The 19,139-nt window shown below is 38.2% G+C and overlaps 1 protein-coding gene across 9 annotated transcripts in view; it reads left to right on the forward strand.

Moving 5' to 3' along the window:
* Nucleotides 1–19,139, forward strand: part of INO80D (INO80 complex subunit D) — a 70,749-nt gene that overhangs the window by 19,924 nt on the left and 31,686 nt on the right. For 5 of the 9 annotated variants that reach the window (XM_022567502.2, XM_089916478.1, XM_089916476.1 and 2 more), the window contains 2 exons: nucleotides 4,699–5,441; nucleotides 11,932–12,040. In XM_022567502.2, the coding sequence (XP_022423210.1) occupies nucleotides 4,699–5,441; nucleotides 11,932–12,040 (852 nt within the window). Of the gene's footprint in view, nucleotides 1–479; nucleotides 698–3,850; nucleotides 3,983–4,698; nucleotides 5,442–11,931; nucleotides 12,041–19,139 lie in introns of all 9 variants that reach the window. The other 4 variants (XM_089916481.1, XM_089916479.1, XM_089916482.1 and 1 more) reach the window with 3 other exon arrangements.

Below are 19,139 nucleotides of genomic sequence, written 5' to 3' on the forward strand. Positions count from 1 at the left end.
TGAAGTCTTGGCACTGATGTGTTTGGTTTGCAGCCTTAGAAAGTATTTCCTGATTTCTCTACTTAGAATTTCATCAGCCAAAGTGAGAGAAATTATAGGAACTACTTAGGTGTTATAATTAATGATAATAATTTTAGAGTTTTTAAATCTTTGTTTGAAAGGTAGCAAATGGTATGTACTTATTGAAAAAGAATTATTCAAAAGAATGATTACTTGAATCATTCAGATTTACTTCCTCTCAGACTTCTTTTGGTTAAAAAGGGTTCCATATAGACTATATTTACTATAATTTAGAAACTGTATTTTCATAGTAAAGTAGGCTTTTTGACTAGGATTATGAATTTATATTTTTCTGAGTTAAATAAAATGTGGAGGTATTTTTAAAGGAGTCTTATGCTGATTATTCATCTTTCATATTCTTAGGAAAATTTATATGATTTCACATGTAATCTCTTTTTTTCATGTCTCTTTATTCTCAGTTCTCCAGAAACCATGCTGATCATTGTAGGATATTACAGAGAGACGCATGCTTATTTTCCTAAAAGTTTCAAATACTTGTTATCTTTAGGTAGAAATTTGAACTTTTTACTTCTGTCTTTAAAAAATACATATACAACCTTTATTTTTGTTCCTATATATAAGCGAATGTCACCTACGTAAATTGGTTGAAAAGGAATCATGTATTTTATATGTCATGGTGAGCAACTTTTAAACTTTTAGGGTGAAATAAATAATTTGTGTTGATAAATATCCCACCAAAATGAGTACAGTATAATGTGGTGATTTGGGAATACTCTCGTAGAATTTCTAATGAGCACTGTAGGCTTCAGATTACAATACCTGAAAGTTAGAAACAGCTGTTTAGTTAGGAAAGGAATAAAATTTTAATCTCAGGTGAGAAAGGTACCAAGGTATTAGGCTAAGCATGTCTGTCCAGTTGGTTTTAGCTGACTGAAAATAATTTCTTACTGCTGCCCTTTTCTAACTTGAAGAATGGATGGACTTGGATTAACTTTTTTACTTCAAGATCCATTATAATCACATTTCTATAATTTTGTCTTAAATTTAGTTTATCACACACAGTTGCAATTTTTGTCAACCTTGGATTTTTTTTATTTCAGTCGAAGCAAGTGTTATCTTAATAGCTAACAGCAAGAAGTAAAGTGAGAGTCACTCTGAATTTCTCCAAAATATTAATTCTCTGAAGCATACGTCTTCACCTTTATATTTGAAGTAATTTTCTTTTTTTAGAACAAGAAGGGAAAGGACTTTTGTGTTGCTGTGTCAAGAGAAACTAGGCTTAATAAATGCTAAGTTACATTTTTTCAGAATTGGTCCAAAATCACATGAACACAAATGCTATGATTACTTTTCTTGTTGTAGGGTTGATTGAAAACAGATTAAAGTAGACATTAGTAGGAGGTAATATTTTACCTCAAGAAACCCAGGTTGAATTCATGTAATAGTATGTTTAAACCTGTGTATAAATATAATAGTTATAACTGTACTATATGATACAATGTAGAAAAGATTAATATTCTTTTGAAAATAAGCTTTTATCATTGTTAAGGCAGTTACTCCTTGGACACTTAGGGATTTGACATGGTTTTATGTATAGTTTTAGAAAACAAATTCCCAAGGACTTTTAATTGACAGAATTATCTGGTCAGCTAGAGGAAGCTTCTTAATATCTGGTGTGTAACTTAACCTGGTGTGTATTATAAGTGCTAACTTATGGAATTCCGTCTTTTCGATAGAATAGTGTTATGTTCGGTAGAAATACTGGTATAATTGAAAAGTCCATTTTCTAATATACAGTGGGAAGCTAAGGCCCATTACTGTAGCCTTGATAGCTTAGAGATAAATGGGTATATTAAGTTGGTTATTTTATATAGTATTTTAAATTTAAGTTTGGTATAATTTTATATATATATTTATTTAATGGTATGTATTTACCAAGAAATTTTCTTGTTTCCTATATTTATTCTTTTCTAAAACAACTTAAGATATAATTCACATACCATACAAGTCACGCATTTGAAGTGTACAATTCAGTATTTGTTAGTGTATTTACAGGAGTGTGCAACTATCAACACAGTCTAATTTTACATTTTCATCCCCTCCAAACAACCCATTTGCAGTCAGTCCCCTGTATTCTTTTAGACTGGAAATTCATATTTGCATTACTTTAAATGCTGTTCATAACTAAGCTGTTCTAATTCTAGTTATGAAGAATTTCCCCTTTTAGAAGAGGCAGAGTTTTTAAGAGTTCAGGCTAAATGTTGTGATAGTGTGACAGTGGCTGGAGTAGGAGTTGAGGGTGGGGTTGAAGGAGGACTGTACATGCGGATTTGCCTCCGCTGGATTAGGTAATGTAGTACATAGTAGCCTCGTTTACCAGTCCAGGCTGCCCATGTAAATGAGCAGAAGAGTTTGATTTCTAAATTTAAAAAACCCACTTCACTTCTCCCCACTAATAGTACTAATCCTTTTGTTAATTTGAAAATGAGTAGAAAATAACAAAAACCATGAACTCTTTGTTGGGAAGCTTAGTACAGTTATCCCTGAAACCCGTTTCCTTGTTGGCTGCAGCTTTATGAATCTGTTCTGTTTAAGGTGTGTAAGGGACCTAGCTCAAACCTGCTAGGCACACGCGTGTGCGTGCACGCACACACACACACACACACACACACACAAACACAGTGTAACGTCTCTTTACTGTCCAGAAAGCTTTTTCTTAATAGTTCTATTTAAAATTAAAGAGTGCCTCTGATAGATTTATTTTTAAGACACACCAACAAAACCATGTGTCCTGAGTTTTGGTGAATCTGTGTTTTTAACAATCATTAAAACAGTTTTTTGTTGCAGCCCATTGAGTTTGGGGATTGACATTATTTACTTTATTGCCTTTTTCCCCAAACTGTGTTCTATGGAGATATCATAAATATGCTGCAATAAAATAGGTGCCATTTTAAATATGTTTGGGAAGCAATGCTATATGGGTAGATTTCTGCCCTTGGTGTATAATGCACATTATCATACAAAATGCTTTGAGAGGTTGTTTAGCAGAAACAAATGATGAAATCATTATCTAATTCTGTTTAAGCCAGCATTTTCCAAATTTATTTAAGCATGGAATACTGTTTTTATGACATACTTGTTAACATACCTTGGAACTGCATGAGGTATACCAGTTTAGGAAATACTACTTTTCTACTGGTTAGAAGCCTTCACAGGATTTCAGTGAAATTTATTGGAATAACATGCATTCTACTTTCTCATTATGTAGAAGGATTCTGTCTCTTCATAGTATTTTAAAAATAGCATTTATATTACAGAAGTAACCTGCTCATTGTTGAAGACTTACGGAGTCTCTGTGAGCTTTGACATTTATTTTTTTCTATTTTTTTAATTGAAGTATAGTTGATTTACAATGTTGTGTTAATTTCTGCTGTATAGCACAATGATTCAGTTATACATATATATACATTCTTTTTCATAGTCTTTTCCATTATAGTTTATCACAGGATATTAAATATTGTTTCCTGTGCTATACAAGCTTTGATTTTTAGTTTGTCTCAGCTCTGTCACTTTCCAGATAGGTGGCTTTGGGCAAGTTATTTAATTTGTATAAAATTTAGTTTCCTCATCTGTATAAAGGGCATTATTTTAGTACCTACTGCAGGTAGAAACTAGCTAGAGGAGATAATCCTTGTACTTAACACGTGGCTGGCTATTGAGAAACTCATTTAATCGATTATCGCACTAACTAGTTTTATTATTTTATTTTCTCCTTCTCCCTCTCTCTCTTTGTGTGTGTGTGTGTGTGTGTGTGTGTGTGTGTGTGTAGAACACACACAGTAGACATTTGACATTCTTTTCTTTTTTTTTAAACTTTTTATTTTATACTGGAGCATAGCCGATTAACAATGTTGTGATAGTTTCACGTGCACAGCAAAGCGACTCAGCCATACATATACAGGTATCCATTCTCCCCCAGACTCCCCTCCCATCCAGGCTGCCACATAACACTGAGCAGAGTGCCCTGTGCTGTACAGTAGGTCCTTGTTGGTTATCCTTTTTAAATACAGCAGTGCGTACATGTGGATCCCACACTCCCTGACTATCCCTTCCCTCCATCCTTCCCCCCTCCCCCCATAACCATAAGTTCATTCTCTAAGTCTGTGAGTCGGTTTCTGTTTTGTAAATACGTTCATTTGCATCATTTCTTTGACATTTAACATTCTGAAGTGTTCTGTCATAAGATCTTTGTGAATCTCCAATACTTGAATGGCATTGGGACATATATTTTTTTCTCCATAAGAGAATTTTAAGTGATCCTTTAGACTCCTGATGAGCTACTTTGTGTGCTATGAATAGAGAATAACAAAGCGGTGTGAGAAGCAATAGCTGGGTGGTTGGTTATCCAGGACCACTCACTATTTGAATGACTTGCTTCTGTCTGGCAGCCTCTTCACATGTGCAATTCATATATTTGCTTTAGCAAAATTGCACAGACTTTGAGGATTGCTTGAGGGTAGTGGAAGTTGTATAAATCACATCCATGAATGCCAAAGAGTTATTATAGTCATGCATTTTGAACATATTAGGATTCACATTTTATGATACGTAGTTTTCTATTCTCCTTTTTTAATATGTATCATGAACATTTTCCTGTATATGTGTGTATTTTTAAAGGTACTGCAACAGCCACTTGCAGGTACTTGGCTTTATCCCGAAAAAAGAGAGGAAGAAAAAGAATGATCCTATAGATGAGGTAAAGGTCAGGCACCAGATGGATACCATGGCCTTTAGCCTGACGGTGCCCACGTTGGCCTTGAAGATGCCCAATGGACTGGATGGAATGTCCCTCTCTCCACCGGGGGCAAGGGTCCCTCTCCACTACCTGGAAACTGAGTTGGAAGACCCATTTGCTTTCAACGAGGAAGATGATGACCTAAAGAAAGGGGCAACTGTGAGAAAGAAGTTGCAGAGCAAGTTGGCCCAGAATCGGCAGCGCCAGAGAGAGACAGAGATTTTAAAAGTTCGACAAGAGCACTTTAGTCCCCCTCCTGCACCTTCTCAGCAGCAGCCTCCGCAGCAGCACTCCCACCTGTCACCTTTATCCACCTTAAAACCTCCAGCGCCACCGCAGGGTCTAGTCTGCAAGTCACCTCAACCTCAGAACACCAGCCTACCAATGCAGGGAGTGGCCCCCACTCCACACACTATAGCACAAGCCAGGCAGTTGTCTCACAAGAGGCCTCTGCCCCTCCTGCCATCTAGTAGGGCTCCCGTCGTGGACCCGCCCAGGACTGACCGGGTCCTTATGAAAGCCACAGCCTTCTCTCCACACTTCTCTTGTATAAGTCGACTGCAGAGACTGGTGAAACTGTGCACCCAAAAACATCAGCTGGACACTGATCTGTTTCCCCATTTAGGTGAGTTACCGTCTCTTTTACCATATCATGTGTGTGTAATGTGACAAGATGTGCCTATTGCACAAGGTTTTATTTTCATAACCTTCTCATGTAATAGGAGTAAAAGAATACTTGGACAGAGTGGTCAATTAAAGATTCGTATTTAGGTAGACCGCTTTAAAGTAAATATGCTACTGGACAGGACAGTGACTGGTGAACAGGTTACAAAAGAAATAGGAGCTGGGAATTTAGAATTCCAGTTATAGCTTCTAGCAGTAGTAGTAGCAGTATTAAAAGCAGTTGTGTTTGGTTTTGTGCCTCTGAGCTCAGTCCCTGTGTGTCTAATGAAGTTCTCCACATGTCTTATCACAGGACTTTGGAATAAGATAGCATTGTAAATACCTGCTGACAGTTTTCTGAAAAAAAAAAAAAAATTCTTAAAGTAATACCTGTTCACGATTGAAAAGCAAAAAATTACAGATAAAACTTTAATGTAGTCAGATGTCTGTCTTTCCTTTGTTGCTTCTGAGTTTTATCTTACTCAAGAAAATCTCTCTGATAGCGAGTTTATACAGTTATTCTGTATTTTCTATTAATAGTTTGTTTTGTTTTATTTTTGATCATTTAAGTCTTTGATTCACTTGGAATTTATTCTTGAATGTGTTGAGTTGTGATTCTAACTTTAGGAAAAATTATTTGCATGACATATGACAGCAATAGAAAAATGGGAAAAGGATGGGAATAGAGGAAGAAGAAATATAAATGGTCAATAAACAAATGAAAACCTCAATCCTCGTAACAGACGAGGAAACGCAAATTAAAGTAACAATGAGTTACCATCATATTGGCAAAAAGTGTATCTGTTGTTGATGAGGATATGGGATCTCATACTTTGCTGGTGAGTAATGCAACAATATATGCTAATTAAAAGTATATGTATAGCCAGCAAGCTCACTTTTGGGACTCTATCTATGGATAAAAAAAAGTATCAGAATGTAAGGATATGTGTTCCGGGATGTTTACTACAGCATTGCTTACAGTATTGCTTGCAGTATTAAAAATCTGAAAACAACCTTTATAACCTATAGGAAATTCAGAATTGAGTAAATTCTGGTACATATACATTTTATGAAGTATGCAGCTATTAAAAAGAATGAATGAAATCTCCATCTTTTACCTGGATGTGCTCATGATACATTAACAAGTAGAAAAATACTAAGAGGTATTGTACTGTCCCGTGTTTGTAAAAATAAGCAAAGTGAACAAACAAGGGACACCAGTATATCTATTGATCAATCATATGGATAGATGTATGCCTCTCTGGTATGAGCATAGTTAAAGTGTGAATGGATGTACACTATCAGTCTGTTAACGTTGGCTACCATGGCGGGGGATGGAATCGGACAGGATGTGTTTTGGGGGGATGGGAGTGATATTTCTTCTTCTATAGCTTCATATTATTTCATTTGTTATTAAACCATGTATGACTTTTGGTAATTAAAAAAACTAATAAAACTTAAAGAAAAAATATAGATAAGCAAAGTAATAAATTAAAACACCCCAAGCCTTATTAATACCTATTTGTTAATATCTTGGCATATTCTTTTAGATATATAAAAGTAAGTTCCTGTTGTATGTACAGTATTGTAACCTGTTTAAAAATGTTTTGTAATGTATTATCACGTTAGTAATTTTTCATACACAGTTTGTCACAGCTGAATTCTTTCTTGAATTTAAATCATTTCCAATTTATTAAAGTGTAAAGTGTTGTAGCTATATAGACCTCTCAGTAAAATAATTACCGTCACGTCTTTAATTTTTCCTTCAAATAGATTCCTGGAAGCAGAATTGCTGATCCCAAGCTTTTGCACTTTTTTAAAAAGCTTTTTGATGTATATGGCCAAATTTTCCTTCAGAATTATTTTGTCAGTTTACTTTTCTTTCAGCAGTGTATGAGAATGACAGTTTCTCTACATCTTTATAGCCCTGGATATTAGATATTATTATTATTATTTAGCCTTTGCAAATTTGATAGAAAGTTTGCTTTAATTTGCATACCTTAGATCAGTGTTTCTCAAGTGTTTGGCCTGAGAATCACTTTTTTTGCACTCTCAAAAATTATCGAGGACACGGTAGAGATTTTGTATATGTGAGTTATATTTACTGATATTTACTGAATTAGAAGTTAAAACTGAGAAATTAAAAAAATACTAATTCATTTTAAAATAACAATAAATTTACTGCATGTTAACATGTTCTTTTTATGAAAAATAACTGTTTTCTAAAACAAAAACACATATAATGGGGAGGGCAGCGTTGTTTGACGTTGTTTAGCAAATCTTAATGTCTGATGTGCTAGATATGTGCTTCTGCATTCAATGTGTCCTGATATGTGATTTTTTTTTTTTCTGGTTAGGAGATAAAAATATGGCCTTACACATTTGTAGCTGGAAAATGGAGGGATATTTTAATAGTTTTTTCCAAATAATTGTAGATATTTGTAATTGGTTCTACACCAAAACTTGACAAGTGGTAGTTTCTTAAAAATTAGTTTCACATGGAATCTGAAACCATATCTAGGAATTTTTCATACTGTTACATTAAAATCCATTGTGTTTTTTTTTTTTTTTTTTTTTTTTTTTGCGGTACGTGGGCCTCTCACTTGTTGTGGCCTCTCCCTTTGCGGAGCACAGGCTCCGGACGCGCAGGCTCAGCGGCCATGGCTCACGGGCTCAGCCGCTCCACGGCATGTGGGATCTTCCCGGACCGGGGCACGAACCTGTGTCCCCTGCATCGGCAGGCGGACTCTCAACCACTGCGCCACCAGGGAAGCCCTCCATTGATTTTTTTTTTTTAATTAATTAATTAATTTTTGGCAGTGTTGGGCCTTCGTTTCTACGCGAGGGCTTTCACTACTTGCGGCACGCGGGGGCCACTCTTCATCGCGATGTGCGGGCCTCTCACTATCGCGGCCTCTCTTGTTGCGGAGCACAGGCTCCAGAAGCGCAGGCTCAGTAGTTGCTCCGCGGCATGTGGGATCTTCCCAGACCGGGGCTCGAACCCGTGTCCCCTGCATTGACAGGCAGATTCTCAACCACTGCGCCACCAGGGAAGCTCCCCTCCATTGATATTTGAATGAATATTTTACCCATGCGTGATGTTGTAACATCGTATGTTGGTCATTTGGAAGATATTGCTCTACTGAGTTACACAGATGTCCCAAATGTTGACACATTTCATTATACAAAAATTTTAGATTGCATTCATTAATATTAACACCAGTCTTATCGGAGAAGTCCAACTCTTAGGTATTCGTCATACTTTCAGTGATAAATTCAAGTTTTCCCCCAAAACTGAGTTTTCAAGTGAACATTTGAATGTTACCATTGGCAATAAATACTGTTCATTGTTTTCCTTGGGGTGATGGTTTCGCTATGTTCATTTTAGAAAAAATGACTGCCAGATAGCCAGTAGTTTGTCAGTCACTCTTTCAAATAAAATTGGTGTTGAATGAGGGAAAAGCAGCTAGTTCAGGTCACAACTAAGAGTCCTACAAAGTGCTTTTCCTCAAGACAGCTGCTGTACTTTCTTCGGATGCAGTAGAGGTGCTTTATATATACCTCACATTTCATCACACACAGCATCATAAAGACATATACACAAGAATCAAGATATAATCAAAGTCTTTAATAAATGAGTGCTTTATCAAGGATGGTCTTAAATTGTTTTTTGTATACTTGTTTTCATTTAATTGCAAGTCATGGTATGGAATATATATTGACAACTAGTACAGTTTTGTGCCCCTGCCTTGGTTCACGCTAAGGCGTCAGCAGTTTCACCCACCATGGGTTTTTTGTTGTTGTTTTTACCATCAGTGCAAATGTCAACACAGTAAAAAAGGCAAATAACATTTTAGTATCGTTTTGAAGATAGTGTTGACCTAAGCATCTCCCTAAAAAGTGTTTCAGGGACCCCTGGGGATCTGTGGGCCATACTTTTGAGTAAGGACTGCTCTTTTAGATTAATAATGTAGTTTTGAATATTGGTTCATACTACTTTTTTTGGACATATGTATTTCCTATTTTATCTTGTCAGTTTTTTCATCCATTTTTATTTACGCATTTCTCTTTTTTATTGATAGGTGTAAGAGCTTTTTATACATATTTAATGTTTGTTGCAAAACCTCTCCTCACTCCCATTTGTTACTTGCTTTTAGTATCTACTATAAAGGTTTTGGAATTTAGAGGTTAAATTTTTTTATGTATTCTCTCTCTCTTTTTAAAGATTTCTTCCTTTTGAATCAGGTTTATTTTCTCCTCTTGTTTAGGCTCTCTTCATTCCAAGAGTATATAAATATGTTCACCTATATTTTCTTTTAGCCCTTTTATTATTTTAGTCATCTGTTTGGAACTCATTAGGCGTTAGTTTTGAGGCAGAGATCTAACTTTTCTTTCCAAATGTTTGCCTTTTATTCTACCTTTTACCCATATCATCTGCTAAATTTTTATTTATATTTCTGTTTATTTCTAGATGCTGATAATATTTTAACTTTTGAAACTATGACATTTTATGTTGTGTTGAGGGCTGACTTTCAATCATTTTGAACAGAACTAAAACTCAAAGAAAAGTATTGTCTTTTTATTTTTTAAAAATTCAAGCATATGAGGGACCCAAATTTTTAAAACAGTTTATTTTGGAGAAACCAGAAATTACAGTGCACTATTATAACCAAGTGCACTCTGCATTCATGTCAGCAAAGAGTACTTAAAGAAAAACGCAGTATTTAATTGGCTTCTACAGTCCTGTTTGGGCTGGTTATCTCAATTGGTTACGTTGAAACTAGTGATAACGAAGCCAAGATCAAAGGTTTGCTTTATTGGACAGTTAATTTTACAACAGGAGAAACACTTCCATCTTACTTCTTATGACTTAGATCTTGACTTTTTCAGAGAAAGCATGGGTATCTTAGTAGACATTATTATGACTTCTACAGAAAATATAAAAAATAACAACTCATGTTCTAATTTTTAAAGGTGCCTTGAGTGTCACTTTGTGTTTGAAGGATCTCACCTTTCAACATCCTGAAGGTGATGATGTGGTCACTTATTTGTTTTTTTATTTTTTTGATTTACTCTTTAGCAAACTACTAATTATTTTAGTTAGAGAAAGTAACTTAGTTTTTAAGATGACCTGACATTTTGAATAGTCATCTTGGAACTAGATTTGGCGTTTCTTTATGCCAATGGCAATATTTAATTTTAAGCATTTATAATTTGCATTTCAATTAACCTTTTCTTAATTTCCCAATTTGGCACATGTAAACTCATTTAAATTATGGAAGAAATCTGTGAGGTCCTTTTTAACTAACTGTGCCTAATGAAGATGGTCTTTTGATTTTTGAGGGTCTCAAGAAGGAAGACATAGAATACTAGTCATCAAGGTATCTAATTAAAGTTTCATAGTGGTATGAGTTTATTAAGGTTATGTAGTCCACACACTGTTGTATTTTAGGCTATGCAACATCAGTATTTAAGACCTCTTCAAGATACAAAATTGAAAAGGCAAAACCTTTGGGACTTCCTTAGCGATCAGGTGGTTAAGATGCTGTGCTTCCACTGCAGGGGGCACAGGTTCGATCCCTGGTCAGGGAACTAGGATCACGCATACTCTGCTGTGTGGCCAAAAAAAAAAGAAAAAAAGAAAAGGCAAAACCTGTATGTTGGAAGCTAACAATTATCCAGTCATTAAAAATAATAGGATTTAACAAAATAAATAAGCATTATTATACTGTATTTCTCCACTTTTCCCTCTAACCTTGTTTTCCAAATGGAACTCAAAATGTGACAGCTCTTGTTTAAAAGAACTGAAAGAAACCCCAAGCGATACTAGAAATAGAACATTGCCATCCTGCCCTTCCCTCTTCCCGTAAGGGACAAGAGCCTGGGAATGGCCCTGCCTAGTGGATGGTGTCCTTTCCTCCAGAGATGATGTTGGGAAAAGGGGATGGAGTGTGCCTGCCTTTCACAATATATTCTAGGCCCCTTCTTTGATGACGTATATAGCATGAGTCCACTGGCACCTTTTGACTTTTTCTTGCCTGAACGTGAATTAGGCTTCCTTTCCTGTCATTTTGAACATGTTTTATGTTTTTCGACATTATTTTAGTGTATAATATTTTGATATTTAAGAAATTCTACCCCTTTTTTTGACTTGAACTCTCTCTTTGCTTTGTGTTGTTTCTACTCCATTTGTGAAGCATCTGACGAAAGAAGTTCATCCGTGGAATATAGCCTTTTTGTTGTAATGTCATTATTTTAAATGCGAGTGCATGTCATACATTCATTATTAATACCTTTGCCAGAACAGGGCTGAAAGTCATCAGGAGGGATTTATTCACACTATGAGAGTACTTGCTATAGGTGTCGGGTTATGTATTTCAGGTAGCTTTTTATGTAAATTTTAAATAAATGTTCATTTTTTCTAACTTGCAACATCGTCTCCTCCGTCCTAGGGTTGGACTGGTCTGAAGAGAGTGGAGAAGAACTGGAGGACTCAGAGCAGGCCTCGCCGTACCAGGTTGCCTGGTCCATCCGAGAGACCCTCAGATACGAAAGACACACGTGAGTCTTCCTTTTCTTTTTATTCTTTTTTTTTTTTTCGGTACACGGGCCTCTCACTGTTCTGGCCTCTCCCGTTGCGGAGCACAGGCTCCAGACGCGCAGGCTCAGTGGCCATGGCTCACGGGCCTAGCCACTCCACGGCATGTGGGATCTTCCCGGACCAGGGCACGAACCTGTGTCCCCTGCATCGGCAGGCGGACTCTCAACCACTGCGCCACCAGGGGAGCCCTCTTTTTATTCTTAAATTTCCACTGTAGTAGATTGATTTTTCCTATATATGCTAATTTCATTTTATTTTTATTTTTTAAATAAATTTATTTATTTTTGGCTGCGTTGGGTCTCCGTTGCTGTGTGTGGGCTTTCTCTAGTTGCAGCGAGTGGGGCCTAGTCTTCATTCTGGTGTGAGGGCTTCTTACTGCGGTGGCTTCTCTTGTTGCGGAGCATGGGCTCTAGGCATGCGGGCTCAGTAGTTGTGGCTCACGGGCTCTAGAGCACAGGCTCAGTAGTTGCGGCACACGGGCTTAGTTGCTCCGCGGCATGTGGGATCTTCCCAGACCAGGGCTCGAACCCGTGTCCCCTGCATTGGCAGGCGGATTCTTAACCACTGCGCCACCAGGGAAGCCCTCATTTTATTTTTTAAAGATAAATTTATTTATTTATGGCTGCGTTGGGTCTTCTTTGCTGCGCGAGGACTTACTCTAGTTGTGGCAAGTGAGGGCTACTCTTCATTGCGGTGCACGGGCTTCTCATTGCGGTGGCTTCTCTTGTTGCAGAGCACGGGCTTCAGTAGTTGTGGTGCGAGGGCTTTAGTAGTTGTGGCTCGTGGGCTCAAGAGCACAGGCTCATTATTTGTGACGCACGGGCTTAGTTCCTCCACGGCATGTGGGATCTTCCTGGACCAGGGCTCGAACCTGTGTCCCCTGCATTGGCAGGCAGACTCTTAACCACTGTGCCACCAGAGATATCCCTATCCATTCTCTGATATTTCTAATGCGCTGAATATTTCTATGTTAAAATATTTTCTTGAAATAATCTCGTTAGAGGTTCTCGATACCTACCTTATCAGAAAGCTGTAGGTTAATGCCCAGCCCCTTCAGTGGTAAGAAGAAGACTAGTTCTCTTTCAGGGGACTGCCTCAGCATCATAGGTATATGCTTGGTGCGGTGTGACAGGACTGAGATAGATCCTTCTCTGTGGGGCTAAAAGATGACTCACAGACTCAGCTAATTATTATTTTCGTTTAAGTACTGTGGTTTGAATAGGTGTTCAGCAAGACAGAGGGGAGACAATCTGCGCCCAGGCCGACTCCTAGAATTTCACAGTATCATAGTATGCATATACATTCTAAGGTCCGGTTTCTGAATTTATAGGCTTAAAAATGTGATTTGTTAGTACACCCAGAAATGATTAGGCTTAGGGAGCCGATTCACTAGAGGCTAATGTATAAGCCAAAATGACAGTTTTTAGTAGGAAGTATCATCGTTAAGTAGTACAGATGTTCACTAAGCAAAACTATGTGGGAAGCAAATTATAGTCAGAAGCTTATTTGGACGTGGAATTAGAGCAAGGAGAGTTAGCTGGATTTATTAATGGTCAGTGTCATTAAACTATAACAGCCTGATGCCTCCATTTCCACTCTTGGGCTTTATATCCTGTATAGTTGTCCCTGTCTCCCCTGTCTCCTAGTTACTATTGGAAAATGCTATATATTTTTTTTCTCTCTCTGAGATTCCATTTTATATGTCATTTAAGACTGTTTCCTCACCATTAGCATTTCTTGTTTTCAGACAGAAGTACAATTGAGCTTAAGCTTTCTAAGTTATAGATAATATCAACTGTGCTTCCTAAGGTTGATAATTCAAATCAGCTTAGCTTGACTTGGGATATTTTGGGTTAATTTTCCAAATGCTATAAATAGATAACATAACTAAATGCTCGGCACAATACCTGGTTCATGGGAAATGATAAATGATAGCTAAGAATCCTATTTTAATTCTGAAAGTTACCTGAACATTAGTATTGGGAGTATTTGCCCTTGATTAGGAGCCATGTATATTCCATTTCTGCCTTCTAGTGCAGTTCTCAGAATATTTCTTTTGCTGTTACAGACTTGTGACCATCAGCTTTGTCTTCATCTCTGTAGCATTTTACTTTCTTGGCCAGTTTGGCTAACTTGCTTCTTCTTTGACTGGCTCTTCTTTTCCTTCAGTATATATTTCTCCTTTTTACAAGCAATTTTCCTTACTTCCTGCCCAGCTGTCCCTTTAATCTTTTCCTCTTCACTCATTTGTTTATTCACTTGTTCAGCATATTCTTGTGGAACTAGTATTATGCTTCAGGCATGGGGCACTACATTCTTTTCCTTGGGTGAAGCTGGGATTGCGTTGGTTTACCATCCCTTCTGTGCCTGCAGCTGCACATCTGCATCTGCCACTGTGCTCTCTCACAGGAACCTCTGTCCTTTTTTTTTAGACTACCTATAGAACTACTTTATTCCAGCTTCTTGTTGTGCTTCAGTGTAGTAGAAAATGGAGAGCTGTAGAAAATTGGCCCTACCTAGCCTGTCCATTATATCTTCAAGAAGTTTTGGCCATGTGAAATTTCTCAAGGTTTCGCCATTTAAAATTGCTCAGTGAGTTCATTGTGTTTTGGGGGAAAAAAAGGCACAGTGGCGTGATCGCTACATTCCCCCTGAAGAACCTTTTCATGAGCTTTCTTCCTAAACCAAAATTGTACTTAAAGAAATTTGGGGAGAAAATTTGGACTTGTTTTGGCAGAGGTTCCTTGGTTACTTAGTTTAGTTGTAGATGCATATGCCAAAGTGGAGCTCTTAAGATTTTACTTAGGCCTCTCAGTAGCAGAAATAAGTTGGTATCTTAAATGTAGTATTAAGGAACAGTAAGTACTGCCAGTAACTGCTTCCCTTTTCACATTCCTAATGATGTCTTTGATAGAATAAAGTTCTTAATTTCAATGGGTACAGTTTATTAGTTTTTTCCTGTATGGTTAATTTGTGACCTGTTTAAGAAATCACTGCTTACCCCAGGGTCATGAAGCTATTTTCTCATATTATCTTCTAGAAGCTTTATTGTTTCACTGACAATCTTTCTGGAATTTATTTTTGTATATTTTATATATGATGTGAGTTAGGGCCAAGGATCTTCTTTTTTTTTTTTTTCTTTTTCCATATGGCTTCTCTATTTAAGCAGCACTATTTATTGAACACTTATTTTTCATTGCATTGGAAGCCTTGACATAAATGTGTATGTCTGTTTGTGCATTTTCTAATCTCTTCCATTGGCCTATTTGTCCTTGTGCAAATAACTTCAAAGTTTTAATTAAAATAGCTTCAAATAGGGATTTCCCTGGTGGCGCAGTGGTTAAGAATCCGCCTGCCAATGCAGGGGACACGGGTTCAAACCCTGGTCTGCGAATATCCCACATGCCACGGAGCAACTAAGCCTGTGCACCATAACTGCTGAGCCTGTGCTCTAGAGCCCGCTGAGCCACAACTACTGAAGCCGAGCGCCTAGAGCCTGTGCTCCGCAACAAGAGAAGCCACAGCAATGAGAAGCCCGCGCACTGCAACGAAGAGTAGCCCCCACTCGCCACAGCTAGAGAAAACCCACGCACAGCAACAAAGACCCAACACAGCCAAAAAATAAATTAATAAATATAAAAAAATAGCTTCAAATAGATTTTAATCTTTTTTTTTTTTTTTTTTTTTTTTGTGGTACGCGGGCCTCTCACTGTTGTGGCCTCTACCGTTGCGGAGCACAGGCTCCGGACACTCAGGCTTAGCGGCCATGGCTCACGGCCCAGCCGCTCCATGGCATGTGGGATCCTCCCGGACCAGGGCACAAACCCGTGTCCCCTGCATCGGCAGGCAGACTCTCAACCACTGCACCACCAGGGAAGCCCAGATTTTAATCTTTTTGAAGAAAGCTTTTGGTTTCATTGATTTTTTTTTTTAATTTTAATTTCTTGTTTTTTATTTCATTGCTTTCTGCTCTTTGTTTCCTTTTGTTTGGCTTTAATTTTTTTTGACGTTTTTAAGGTAATAGATCAGTTAAATCTGAGATATTTCTTGTTTTCTTTCTTTTAATTTTATTTGTGGCTGCGTTGGGTCTTGGTTGCTGTGCGAGGGTTTTCTCTAGTTGTGGCGAGTGGGGGCTACTCTTCGTTGCGGTGCGTGGACTTCTCATTATAGTAGCTTCTCTTGTTGCGGAGCATGGGCTCTGGGCGCATGGGCTGCAGTAGTTGCAGCATGCGGGCTTCAGTAGTTGCGGCACGTGGGCTCAGTTGCGGCACGTGGGCTTAGTTGCTCCACGGCATGTGGGATCTTCCCAGACCGGGGATCGAACCCATGTCCCCTGCATTGGCAGGCAGATTCTTAACCACTGCATCACCAGGGAAGTCCTTCTTGTTTTCTAACATAGATGCTTGGTGCTATACATTTCCCTCTAAACACTGGTTTTAGCTGCATCCCACAAATTTTGATACGACATGTTTTCATTTTTATTCAATTCAAAATATTTTCTAATTCCCCCCCCCCCCCCGCCTTTTTCTGTTTTGGCCGTGCTGCGTGGCTTGTGGGATCTTAGTTCCCTGAATAGGGATTGAACCCAGGCCCTTGGCAGTGAGAGAGTAGAGTTCCTAACCACTGGACCACCGGAGAATTCCCTCTAATACCCCTTTTGATGTCTTCTTTGATCTATGGGTTATTTAGAAGTGATATTTAGTTTCCACATATTTGGGGATTTATCAGGAATTGGTTTTTAATTTAATTGTACTGTGTTCAGAGACCACATTTAGATTACAGTGTTCTGTAAATGTCAATTAAGTCAAGTTGGTTGATAGTGTTGTTCAGGTCTTCTTTAATTTTCTTTCTTTTCATCTGTGGTGATTTTCTTTCATTTTGTTCTGTCAGTTACTGGAAAGGGATGTTGAAATCTCTACTTGTGGATTTGATTATTTCTCCTTTTAATTCTCTCACTTTTTTTTTTTTGAAAATTACATTCTTTATTTTTAAACCATCCCTTAATATTATCACATTTGCTTTGTAGCCAATAAAAACAACATATGTATGCTTGGGTGTGGAAGATGGGGTGAGGCAATGTTGATGGAGAGCAGGACGACCTTCAGCCCCTGAATAAGACTCTTGGTATCATTGTTCACAACGTTTCTTTTGCTGTCTTATTTCTACCGTGAGAGACTAAACAGGATCGTTTTTTATTATTCAGTTTATTGAAACTGGGCTTCCCTGGTGGTGCAGTGGTTAAGAATCTGCCTGCCAATGCAGGGAATGTGGGTTCAAGCCCTGGTCTGGGAAGATCCCACGTGCCACAGAGCAGCTAAGCCCGTGCGCCACAACTACTGAGCCTGCGCTCTAGAGCCCGTAAGCCACAACTACTGAGCCTGCGTGCCACAACCACTGAAGCCTGTGCACCTAGAGCCCGTGCTCCGTAACAAGAGAAGCCACCTCAATGAGAAGGCTGTGCACTGCAACAAAGAGTAGCCTCCGTTCTCCACAACTAGAGAAAGCCCATGCACAGCAATGAAGACCCAATGCAGCCAAAAATAAATAAATTAAAATAAATAAATTTTAAAAAATTTATAGAAACTAAAAAACAAATAAAACAAAATCCCCCAAAACACAGTTCATCTATTATTCTTACTCATTACCCCTGTCTCTGGCAACCACCAATTAAGTCTCTGTATCTATGAGCTTGATGGGGGGTTTTGTTTGTTTTGTTTTCTTTGTTTATTTTGGCTGCACTGGGTCTTAGTTGTGGCATGCAGGATCTTAGTTACAGCATGCGGGCTTCTTAGGTGCACCATGAATGCGGGATCTAGTTCCCCGACCAGGGATCGAACCTGGGCCCCCTGCATTGGGAGCGCAGAGTCTTAGCCACTGGACCACCAGGGAAGTCCCTGTTTTGTTTTGTTTTGTTAAAGATTCCACATATAAGAAAGAACATATGGTATTTGTTTCTATTTCTGACTTATTTCGTTTAGCATAATGCCCTTGATGTCCATCCATGATGTCATGAATGGCAACATTTCATTCTTTTTTATGGCCGAATAATATTCCATTGTATACATAACATACAATTTCTTTATCCATTCATCTGTGTGTGGGCACTTATGTTGCTTCCACATCTTAGCTATTGTGAATGATGATACAGTGAACCTGGCGGTGCTAATATCTCTTGGAGACAGTGATTTCATTTCCTTCGGTTATGTTTACCCAGAAGTGAGATTGCTGGATCATGTGGTAATTCTGTTCTATTTTTAATTTTTTGAGGACCCTCCATACTGTTTCCCATTGTGACTGCTCCAATTTACATTCCCACCAACAGCGTACAAGGATTCCCTTTTCTCCGCATCCTCACCAACACTTATTTCTTTTTGGTAGTAGCCATTCCAGCAGGTGTGAGGTGCTATCTTATTGTGGTTTTGATTTGCGTTTTAATGATGATTAACTATGGTGAGCATCTTTTTATATACCTATTAGCCATCTGTATGTCTTCTTTTGCAAAATTGGATTTTTTGCCTTTTTGCTATTGATTTGTATGAGTTCTTTCACTTTCTACTTCACCCATTTTGTAGTTCTGTTATTTGATACATAAACATTTAAGATTGTTCTGTTCTCTTGATGAAGTGATCCTTTTATTTTTATAAAATGACGCTCTTTATCCCAGTCATAGTGTTTGCCCTGAGATCTTACTTTATGTGATATTATTATAGCCACTCCAGCTTTCTTTTGGTTACTGCTAACTTGGTATCTTTTTCAGTCCTTTTACTTTTTTTTTTTTTTTTTTGGCGGTATGCGGGCCTCTCACTGTTGTGGCTGTGGCCTCTCCCGTTGTGGAGCACAGGCTCCAGATGCGCAGGCTTAGCGGCCATGGCTCACGGGCCCAGCCGCTCCACGGCATGTGGGATCTTCCCGGACCGGGGCACGAACCCATGTCCCCTGCATTGGCAGGTGGACTCTCAACCACTGCGCCACCAGGGAAGCCCCAGTCCTTTTACTTTTAACCTATTTTAGTCTTTATATTTGAAGTGGGTTTCTTGTTGGCCACATATAATTAGGTCT

The sequence above is a fragment of the Delphinapterus leucas genome, chromosome 8 (genome assembly GCF_059928025.1).
Source record: "Delphinapterus leucas isolate spDelLeu-1000000601 "Yukka" chromosome 8, BTC_Dleu_Yukka2, whole genome shotgun sequence".
NCBI lineage: Eukaryota > Metazoa > Chordata > Mammalia > Artiodactyla > Monodontidae > Delphinapterus > Delphinapterus leucas.